At 48.0% G+C, this 11,585-nt stretch overlaps 1 protein-coding gene across 1 annotated transcript; it reads left to right on the forward strand.

Moving 5' to 3' along the window:
- The first annotated feature begins 3,072 nt into the window (after positions 1–3,072).
- On the forward strand, positions 3,073–9,672 carry LOC147337499 (uncharacterized). Its single transcript, XM_086308798.1, has 4 exons — positions 3,073–3,081; positions 3,725–4,373; positions 8,828–8,880; positions 9,256–9,672. The coding sequence occupies exons 1-4, from the start codon at positions 3,073–3,075 to the stop codon at positions 9,670–9,672; spliced, it is 1,128 nt and encodes a 375-aa protein (XP_086164924.1).
- Positions 9,673–11,585: the final 1,913 nt, after the last annotated feature.

Below are 11,585 nucleotides of genomic sequence, written 5' to 3' on the forward strand. Positions count from 1 at the left end.
GAAGGGGCGAGCAAGAAATGACAAGGCTAAGCAGAAGAGAATGGATGAATGGATCTCTGTTCTAAATGTTAAACTACTGAGCTTGGTAGGTTTTGTCTTTGCCTTGTATGCCTTTTTGAGATTGTTTTTGAGAAAACTTTTAGTGAATTTTGTTTCAGTGGATAGAACCTTTACATATTGAGAATTTTCTTTGTACCTTTACTGTAACTATGTCAAGAGTGTGTGGGGGAAACGTTTTCTAGCTTTCTCTGTCAACGCTACCCATATGGAAAAGAAATAGTAAAAACTTATATGTGATTACTCATGAAAGTGGCCACTTTCTCATTACTTTCATACATTGTTTTAGTAAGTATCCAAAACATACAAGTTTCATTATATAATTTTTCAAAGGATCTTATATCCGTTTTCACTCTTATATGCCTTTCATACAAGTTTTACACAAGACAGATACAAACTTTATAAGATTTATATATATCTTTTCCATATGGGTAGAAAGCTTTAGTTCTGAGGATTTGCAGAGCCTGCCACTGTGTCGGTTCATTAAATCTACCCCATGTTATACCCCACGTCATAGAGAATCAACATGACGCTCCTAATTCCTGTATTAACTGATTTACTTCAGTCTGCAAGCAGCTAATCTAAATCTGCTATGGACTGTAAAAAATTAATGTTCCAAGCATCAGTTTAGTTTAATCTTTTTTAGTCATTTTTGTCAGGAGCCATGTACTGTACAAAAACAGTACTTACACCATCTGGACAGGGACTCAAATTGTAACACTTGTCTCTAGTCCGCTACTCTAATTATTCTATTATTTCTGGATGCTGTAACATAGCAGGCTAAAAGCAGCCTTGTGGGGGACGCATTCTTACTAGAATGACTACATGCAAGCAGCACAGACCCATTACCGCAGGGCTTTGTGAAAGGATACGCTTGTGTGGGAACTGTCAGTATGCGTCCTGCTGTGCAGGGACTCAGGACTGGGAGGAACTGTAAAGTCACTCCAAATATTGCATGCTGAGATACAATTTGCATCTTCACATATACGCAGAGTTCTGTTCTTTTTCAATGTCAGTGATATATTCTCTGCTTGACTTTCTTACACATTTATCATATATATTTTTATATCTATATTGTTGATCTCTCTCTCATACATGTATATAGAGAGAGATTACATGGCGGATTACTGTATATAAAGTGTACAAATGCAATTCTTTTCTTTTTTGTTTAAGTTATCATTTGCTGTATAATCACTCTGAAAAAAAGAAAAACACAGAATTTCCAGAAAAATCCATTTCTTCTTGTGTTTGTCTGCACACTGGATGATCCTGTTGCAGGAACTTGTATAATAGCAAATGTGGAGCAGCCTAATTTCCTCCTGGTTTTCTAAGGGATATCAACCAAGCAGCAATATTCTGTTCGAATCCTCCAAGAAGCTTCTCAGGACAGAATTTTGCACTGAGCTCTGGCTCCAGGTGAGAGAAGATGGTTCTTCAAACCAACAATCCGAAGATGAAACTCATATGTTATTATTATCAAATGGCTTTGGATGCATTTTCACTACAACCATGTATTTTTGGAAAAATAAAAATAATGGGGTCCAAACATGAATAAATATCTCAGGTGCTGTATAAACTGACAGGAGACTGACTTGTGATTCAGCAAAGTTAAAAAATGTAACTAAAATCCTATTCAGACAGGATTAATCTGAAATTGTTTATGCACTTCAAGCTAATTTAACCAGGAGACTTTGCCAAATCACGGTAGCGAAGCATATGTTGGCATATTTACACATTCAGCAGGAAATCCTGAATCCCTGTGGAGCTGATAACTGCAGGTGAATGTGCCAAAAACTACCACAAGTTTAACTGCATATCACATTTTCTTCAGATTATCAATAATTTTAAAGTTCTTAACTTATTATATACATTTCTTAAAACAAAATACAATTTTAATTACCAATTTTGCTCTTGTCACAAAGGTAATTAATGTTTCCAAAGATTTTTTTACCTCTAAATCGGGATTTACTCCAAACCTTAATACGCCTACGCAAAGAATTCCTTGTCCATCCATCCATAACACTGAGCTAACAAATATGATATTTGGTTTACCTATTATTTACAGTTTGTCTGACAGTACAGTACACTGTTGGACACACCATGGTTTTCCTTTATTTTTACTACTTTCTACATTGTAGATACAAACTGAAGACAGGAAATATATGAAGCACGATATATGGAATTATGTAGCTGCCACACAATTAAAATTTTTATTTGTCTTATAGTCATATGAAATTTATGATTTTCACTATTTGTGTTTTTAGAACTTTTTCATGTCATTGTTTTAATCTGCTGTGGACTTGTTGGACAATTGATAAATTAGTTAATAGTAGCCACCTGTTGAGTTGTGGGTGTTTCCTGAGAGGGCCTATCAGCCCCTGAACGGACCTGTTAAAAAAGCTGGCTGAGCACTCAAAAAGGGAAAAAGCCCAGAAGTAGCATGTAGAAGCCAGGCACGAGAGAGACGGTCATGCTGATCGTCAGGTGAAACTGGTCGCGTGAAGACGGTCTGATCAGTGCAATGAGGCGTCCCATTTCCCGCAACAGATTCGGTGACCAGTGGGAAACAACACGTGTGATCGATAGCAGGGCATAGGTGAACCTCTGCCTGCATCTGTAAATATTGTTTTCCACTGTCATTCTCCATGTGCAGCCATGTTGGGCGAGGGTCCCAGTGGAGATTAACCAGGTTGCCTCATAGACAATGTTTCTGGACAGTGTCTGTTTGTTTACAGGGCGGTGCCACAAGGGAGGCCATTGTTGCAGTGAGCCACTACCAAGATTACGTGAAGTACCCTCAGAAGGTCTGCTAGATGATGTTAATCCAGCACTACGGACAATACCTACAGCCACCATTACCGAGACTAACAAGCTGATCTACACTACGGCAGCAGTGATCAGTGAGATGCTTGGATATAAGTTGAACAGCAACAAGGGGCAGTACTCTCCATGGAGAGGGAGGCTAGAGGCTAAGATCAAGATCAAGACCAACTATCAGAGCTGCAGAAAGGCGCGATGAAGAAGGTGCCTAAGAAGTACAGGGAGCTGTCCACACCTGAGCCTTGGAAACTGCTAAGCAATGACTCACAGCCTTGGCCAGCCGCTTAAAGAGGTACACCAGAGAGATAGAAGGCAGGAGAAAGAACCGGCTGTTCTCCACAGAACCAGCTAAGGTGTACTCTCAGTGGCAAGGGAACAATAAGAGAACAGCACCACCACAGCAACCTCCCTGAACAAGGCCCAGTAACCATCACAGTGGCAGATATCCAAGAAAGGGTGTCCAATATGAAGAGTTGGACAGCACCAGGGAGCGACATGGTTCACGCTTACTGGCTGAAGAAGCTGACTGCACTCCACAAGCGTCTGGCAACACAAATGAACCAGCTGCTAGTTGACGAGAGACACCCGGAATAGTTAACTGAAGGCTGGACAGTCCTGATCCTCAAGGACCCCCAGAAGGGACCGTTCCCATCCAACTACGAACCAATAACCTGCCTCAGCATCACATGGAAGCTCCTGTCACGCATCATAGTGGCTAAGGTGAACAGGCACATGGGTCAATACATGAGTGGGGCACAGAAAGGGATGGACAAGAAGCTACTGGCAGACCGAACAATCAGCTGAAACTGCAAGACCAGACTGACCAACCTGTGCACTGCCTGGATAGATCATTGACAAGACTGGCTACGGATACCGACTACAGAATGGAGCAGTTGTCAGCCACCTCCTGTACATAGATGACATCAAGCTGTATGTCAAGAGTGAACAAGACATCGATTCACTGATCCACACCACCAGGATATACAGCAATGACATCGGGATGTCGTTCGGGCTGGAGAAGTGTAGTCGGATGGTAACAAAGAGAGGGATGGTAGTCAGAATGGAGGGGATCGAACTACCAGAAGGCAACATTGCAGACATAGAGGACAGTTACATGTACCTGGGGATCCCACAGGCAAATGGGAACCATGAAGAGGCCGCTAGGAAAGCTGCAACCACCAAGTACGTGGTACGTACCAAGTATGCCACTGACATCAAGACAAGAAAGCTCCTTACCATGCATGGAGGGTTTCACCATAAATTCAGGACCCTGAGGCTGTACGCTAAGCGGAAGGAAGGGGGTCGGGGACTGGTGAGTGTCAGCACCACAGTCCAAGATGAGACAACAAACATCCATGAATACATCACGAAGATGGCTCCAACTGACAGCGTGCTCACTGAATACCTCAGGCAGCAGAAACCCAAGAAAGAGGAGGAAGAGGAGGAACCATCATGGAAGCATAGGCCCCTGCACGGTATGTACCATATATATATATGTATATATATATATATATATATATATATATATATATCCATCCATCCATCCATCCATCCATCTTCATCCGCTTTATCGGAGGCCGGGTCGCGGGGACCCTGAGGCTGTACGCCTAAGCAAACAGGCCCAGACCTCCCTCTCCCCAGCCACCTCCTCCAGCTTATCCGGGGGAACACCAAGGCGTTCCCAGGCCAGCCGAGAGATATAATCTCTCCAGCGTGTCCTGGGTCTGTCCCGGGGCCTCCTCCCGGTGGGACACGCCTGGAACACCTCACCCAGGAGGCGCCAAGGGGGCATCCTTGTCAGATGCCCGAACCACCTCAGCTGGCTCCTTTCGATGTGGAGCAGCAGCTGCTGTACTCTGAGCCCCTCCTGGATGGCCGAACTTCTCACCCTATCTTTAAGGGAGAGGCCAGCCACCCTTCGGAGGAAGCTCATTTCTGCCGCTTGTATCCGCGATCTCGTTCTTTCGGTCACTACCCACAGCTCGTGGCCATAGGTGAGGGTAGGGACGTAGATCGACCGGTAAATTGAAAGCTTCGCTTTTACACTCAGCTCCCTCTTCACCACGACGGACCGGTGCAGCGTCCGCATTACTGCAGCTGCAGCCCCAATCCGTCTGTCGATCTCCGGCTCCCTTCTCCCATCACTCGCGAACAAGACCCCGAGATACTTGAACTCCTCCACTTGGGGCAGGAACTCATCCCCGACCCGGAGTGGGCACTCCATCCTTTTCCGGCTGAGAACCATGGCCTCAGATTTGGAGGTGCTGATCCTCATTCCCGCTGCTTCACACTCGGCTGCGAATCGTTCCAGTGCGAGCTGGAGGCCCTCACCCGATGAAGCCAACAGAACCACATCATCCGCAAAAATCAGAGATGAGATTCTGAGGCCACCAAAGCGAAAGCCCTCCGCCACTTGGCTGCGCCTAGAAATCCTGTCCATAAAAATTATGAACAGAACCGGAGATGAAGGGCAGCCCTGGCAGAGCCCATCACCCACCGGGAACCAGTCCGACTTATTGCCGGCAATGCGAACCAAGCTCTTACAACGGTTGTATAGGAATCGAATGGCCCGTAGCAATGGGCCAGACACCCCATACTCCCGCAACACCTCCCACAGGACACCCCGAGGGACACGGCCGAATGCCTTCTCCAAGTCCACAAAACACATGTAGACTGGTTGGGCAAACTCCCATGCACCCTCAAGTATCCTGGAGAGGATAAAGAGCTGGTCCAGTGTTCCGCGACCAGGACGAAAACTGCATTGATCCTCTTGTATCCGAGGTTCGACTAGCGGACGAACTCTCCTTTCCAGCACCCTGGCATAGACTTTCCCAGGGAGGCTGAGGAGTGTGATCCCCCTGTAGTTGGAACACACCCTCCGGTCCCCCTTCTTAAAGATGGGGACCACCACCCCGGTCTGCCAGTCCACAGATACTGCCCCTGATCTCCATGCAACATTGGAGAGGCGTGTCAACCAGGACAGCCCTACAACGTCCAGAGCCTTCAGGAACTCGGGGCGGACCTCATCAACACCAGGGGCTCTGCCACCAAGGAGTTGTTTAACTGCCTTAGTGACCTCGCCCCCGGAAATTGGCGGGTCATTCCCCTCATCCCCAGACTCTGCTTCCTCCTCGGAAGACGTGTCAGTGGGATTAAGGAGGTCCTCGAAGTATTCCTTCCACCGCCTGACAATTTTCCACAAAAAACCAGTTGAAGTAATATGTGATTGTCATTATAAGTAGGCCTTTAGATGGACCAAAGATTGGCACCAACATACATTTTGACCTGCCATTATTTTTTTTGCATTTTTTTTGCAATTTAAAAATTAAAACTTCAAGGCCCTGAGTCTTCATTGACATCCAAGAAAAGAAGAAAAAATAAAATCATATGATGATAATTTGGGGTTGAAAAATAGCGTTTATAATGGAAGTCAATGGGCAGAAAATGGTCCCCAGGGTGATGGGTGTGGGGATTTCTGCTGCTCAGCCATTTTAGGCTGATTTAAGGAATTCACACTGGAATATTAACATTGACAGGTAAAAACTATCCTGTGGCAAGTTTGGTTATATTCCACTGAACACAGTGGAAATGGCAGCCATTTAACACATAGCAGTGGCACAAAAAGGTCCCAAGAAGGCAGGAAGGTTAAATATATATATATATATATATATATACACAGTATATATACACCCAGCACGCCCATGCGGGCGGTTTATCCTTCAAGCTCGGGTCCTCTACCAGAGGCCTGGGAGCTTGAGGGTCCTGCGCAGTATCTTCTGGACAGAGATCTCCGATGTTATTCCCGGGATCTGCTGGAGCCACTCGCCTAGCTTGGGAGTCACCGCACCTAGTGCTCCGATTACCACGGGGACCACCGTTACCTTCACCCTCCACATCCTCTCGAGCTCTTCTCTGAGCCCTTGGTTTCGCCGTCATTGTGGATGTTGGGTATCGAAGAATCCATAGGTCCCTCATCCTATTCATGTAGCCCCTTCCGCCGGGGTTACTTGCATAGTAGCATTCCAACAACGCCCTGTTTTCGTCCCTTGCCCACCGATGCCTTCTTGTTCCAGTAGCCCACTTTTCGTCAGGGTGCCCTGGTTCCTCAACACCTGACGCGGACCTTGTTGATCCGGGCGACGTCCGAGCCAGCATGCCTTCATATTTATCTGTCTCGCTCATGTCCGCGGTAGGCTTGCTTAGCATAGGGGGTCTAGCCTTAGGACCCTTACTGGATACAGACGCCCCAGGCAGGAATCGAACTTGCGATCCTCTGTTCCAAAGGCGTGTAGTCTAACCACTTGTCACGGCGGGGTGCGCCGATGTGAATGGAAACAGGACCCAAAGGCAGATGAAGACGAGGAGTTGTAAGTTTAAACAGAAAGCGATCCTTTATTTGGATGATTGCAGGGCTAAAACCAGGAACCTAAAGCAAACTGACAAAAAACCCCACTAAGAAACAAAGACTATGACATACTATGACAAAGACTGTAACTATGACTATGGTGGAAAAACAGGCGAAGACTATGACTGTAACTGTAACTCTGGTAAGATAAACAGACGACCCGACCATGACATGCAGAAAACAGAAGGCTTAAATACACACATGAGGTGATCAGGGGAAGTGGAGACACATGAGGAAACAGCTGACTGACATGAATCTAATGACAGGACCAGGAGGAGTGAAACTAAATACAATGACCAAAGAACACATGACACTGTCAGAATAAAACAGGAAACACTAAAACTAGACATGACAATACAAACTTAACATACCAAATACGTGATGAATAATGCAAGAACTCAAACATAGAAAACCCAGGAACAATAACTGCCTAAACTAAAGGCAAATAGGAAATAACACAAAACTAACAACATCTCAAAAAATAAGAACAATACAAAGAAAACTCAAAGTGCTGGGTCGGAGACCCAGCCTGTGACACCACTACGCTATCCAGCTGCTTGGTGTTCCCGCCCGGTTATATATATATATATATATATATATATATATACAGTATATATATATATATATATATATATATATATATATATATATATATATATATATTAGGGGTGCAACAATACTTGTATTGATATTGAATCGTTCGATACAGTGCTTTCGGTTCGGTACGCATATGTATCGAACAATACAAAACTTTTAATTTATTTTATCAACTTTCCTTCTGACAATGCTGTCTGTGTTGAGCGCTCAGTGGATTTGCGCTCGACAGTGCAGCCTAGGCGGAGTAGTCGAATGCAGATTCACTGAGCGCAGGGCAAGCTAGCGAGACAGAAGTTAAGCTCTCCTTGCAACATGGCAAATTGAACCTCCCCCACCCTCATTCAGATCTGGCGTTTGGAACTATTTTGGTTTTCATGTGACGTATGACCCTGAAGGTAAGCGTGTCATGGACAAAAGTAAAACAGTATGTTGGATGTGCCATGCAATGCTCAATTACATTGCTGGGAACTAGTGCGTTAGCGCAGTTAGCTCGTTAACGTGTTGGCCGTCCAGCCCCACGCACGGGGCGATCCGCGGTAGCTCGTTAACGGAGATTTAACGTGTTGTGGCGTTAACGTCATTTCAACGAGATTAACGCTGACAGCACTAGTGGGAACACAACGAATATGACTGCACATTTACTCCGACATCATCCTAGTGCAAAGACAAGTGGAAGCAGACAAAAACAACAAGCATGCATGCTACAAACTTTACCCGAGTCATTTAGACAGCCGCATGATTCTCCTTATGGGGACCTGATATGTTTAATATGCTGCTGAGAATATAGCCCAGAAGAAGTGTATAGTATAGCTTTTATTTTGGAAAGAGCCATTTCTCTGTAATAAACTCTTTTCCAAAGATGAGTGATTTCTCGATCAGATAGATTTATTTTTTTTAATTACTTTGTTGTTTCAGCAACATTAAATTTAACCCTGATGCACCCGCCAGGGGGAGAGCGGCGGGGTCGGGGGATGCGGGTCCCCCGCGGAGGGAGGGAGGAGGTTGGGGTCGCGAGATCCCCCCGAGGGGATGGGATGGGATGGGATGGGATGGCGGGCTCGGGGGGGGGGGGGGGGGGGGGATGCGGGTCCCCCGCCGAGGGAGGGAGGGAGGAGGTTGGGGTCGCGAGATCCCCCCCCGAGGGGATGGGATGGGATGGGATTGGAGAGAGAGAGAGCGAGCGAGCGAGAGAGAGAGAGAGAGCGAGAGAGAGAGAGAGAGAGAGAGACGTGAGTTTGACAGAGACCACACGTGCAAGCGTGGACGATAAAGTCTTGTAAAAGGTGGTCGAGAAACACCCCGGCGAAAGCACAGCACGTCGCGCGGCGAGATGATAAGAGCGTGGATGGCGGGTACTAAGCGTGTCGGGGTTACAGGTTACAGAGGTTACAGAGGCAGTGTCCGGGCGCGTGCTGTACAACAACAACAACAACAACAACAACGGCGACAAGGTGCCAACGAGAAAGAAGAAGACGAAGAAGACAATGTCACGCACTAGACCGTGGGAGCCAAAGAGCACTAAGGTCAGTACAGGCGGATCGCAATCGCCAGCGATGTCCTCCTCCTCCTCCTCCTCCTCCCGCTCACCATCACCGTCGCCGTCGCCATCGCCATCGCATTTGGCGTACGCTGCGTGGTCGGCTCCGGTGGCTCCGTTGTTGCGACCGGCCACGTTTCGCTATCGAGGGCTAGGGGTCGAGGAAGACCAAGAGCAGCGGCGGCAGCAGCAGCAGCAGCAGCTACAGGAGAACTTGGAGGAGGACGAGAGCGAGGAAGAGGAGCAAGAGGCCTAGGGGGACGACAACGACGACCCGACAGCCCGAACGCTCGCAGACGACGAGGAGGAGAGCCACTCGGAGGATCAGGAGGACGAAAACGATGGGGTGGATAGGTATTTCGGGGAAGAGGATCGCGGTTACGAAATGGCGTCGCAACTCTGCCAGGACGGCGGCTCGCAAGGCGAGTCGAACCGCCGAGAGGGAGAGGAAGAAGAAGCAGGTGCCGACCCGGGGCGGCGGACTCGGGAGATTTGGCAAGAGGACGACGCCGGCCGCGCTGCAGGTGGCGTTCATGATCCTGGGCGCGATCGCGGCCGCGGCGCTGTCGGTGAAACTCGCGACGCGGATGTAGCCGACGATTACGACTACGACGATGACGAAGAAGACAAAGACTATGAAGAAGAAGAAGAAGAAGAAGAAGAAGACTTCCTCGCCGATGATGATGATGATGATGATGATGATGATGATGAAGAAGAAGAAGAAGAAGAAGAAGACGTCCTCGCCGATGATGATGATGATGATGATGATGAAGAAGAAGAAGAAGAAGAAGAAGACGTCCTCGCTGATGATTATAACGATGACGATGAAGAAGAAGACAAAGACTATGAAGAAGAAGAAGAAGAAGAAGAAGAAGAAGACGTCCTCGCCGATGATGATGATGATGATGAAGAAGAAGAAGAAGAAGACGTCCTCGCCGATGATTATAACGATGACGATGAAGAAGAAGACAAAGACTATGAAGAAGAAGAAGAATTAGAAGAAGAAGAATTAGAATTAGAAGAAGAAGAAGAAGAAGAAGACGACAACGACGACCTCGACCCGCCAGGACGAGGCCCCACCGAAGAGGCCGTGGCGGCGGCGCGAGACGAGGCCTCCGCGTTCATGGCCTACTTCCCGCCGGAGATAGAGGACTCGGTGATCGCCATGACCAACCTGGAAGCGGGCAGGCGCAGGCCCGCCATCGACGGATGGAAGCCCATGGGCCGCGTTGAGTTCCGAGCCTACGTGGGGCTGCTCGTGCTCGCCGGCGTGTACAGGTCCCGGGGAGAGGCCTGCGAGAGCCTGTGGCACGCTGAGAGCGGCAGGTCCGTGTTCAGAGCCACGATGCCGCTCAAGACCTTTCGAGCCTACTCGAGCGCGCTGCGCTTCGACGACAGAGAGACCAGAAGGGCCGGGCGAGGCGAGGGCGAGGGCGAGGGCGGCGAGGGCGATAGCTATGACAAACTGGCCCCCATCAGAGCCGTGTGGGACGAGTGGTGCGCGAGGTTGCCCGCCATGTACCGCCCGGGACCGGAGGTCACCGTCGACGAGAGACTGGTGCCGTTCAGAGGTACGTATGTGGTGTGTGTGTGTTGTGTGTGTGTTGTGTGTGTGTGTGTGTGTGTGTGTGTGTGTGACTGGGGTAAGAGAGGAGGAATAGGAGCGGGAATGGCGAAAACAGGCTAGTTCGCTTCGTTGTATATTCGTGTTGGGTTCCGCGTTTGTGCTTTCGCATGACTCTTTATGTCTTCCACGCTTGCAAGCAAGCAAGCGCGTTCTCTGTCAAACTCACGTCTCTTCTCCTTGCGTTTCTGCCCCAATCTCCCCCACACTTTCTCACATCTCTCTCTCTCTCTCTCTCTCAATCTCCATCTCTCTCCATCTCTCTCTCTCTCTCTCTCTCTCTCTCTCTCTCCCCATTTCCATCTCTCTCTCTCTCTCTCTCTCTCTCCCTCTCCCTCTCTCTCTCTCTCCATCTCTCTCTCTCTCCATTTCCATCTCTCTCTCTCTCTCTCTCTCTCTCCATCGCTCTCTCCCCATTTCCATCTCTCTCTCTCCCCATTTCCATCTCTCTCTCTCTCCATTTCCATCTCTCTCTCTCTCTCTCTCTCTCTCCATCTCTCTCTCTCTCTCTCCATCTCCCTCCCTCTCTCTCTCTCTCTCTCTCT

Source organism: Aulonocara sp. 'chitande type north' Nkhata Bay, linkage group LG2, assembly GCF_057382095.1.
Source record: "Aulonocara sp. 'chitande type north' Nkhata Bay isolate Kocher_YH1m ecotype deep benthic linkage group LG2, A_spYH_male_GT1.1, whole genome shotgun sequence".
Taxonomy (NCBI): domain Eukaryota; kingdom Metazoa; phylum Chordata; class Actinopteri; order Cichliformes; family Cichlidae; genus Aulonocara; species Aulonocara sp. 'chitande type north' Nkhata Bay.

Excerpts from the sequence above, each read along its gene's own strand:
- LOC147337499 (XM_086308798.1), top strand. Across the intron at positions 4,374-8,827 it reads TATGTACCATATATATATAT|GGGGAGAGCGGCGGGGTCGG; the intron begins GTATATATATAT and ends TGCACCCGCCAG. Across the intron at positions 8,881-9,255 it reads CCCGCGGAGGGAGGGAGGAG|GTTACAGAGGTTACAGAGGC; the intron begins GTTGGGGTCGCG and ends TCGGGGTTACAG.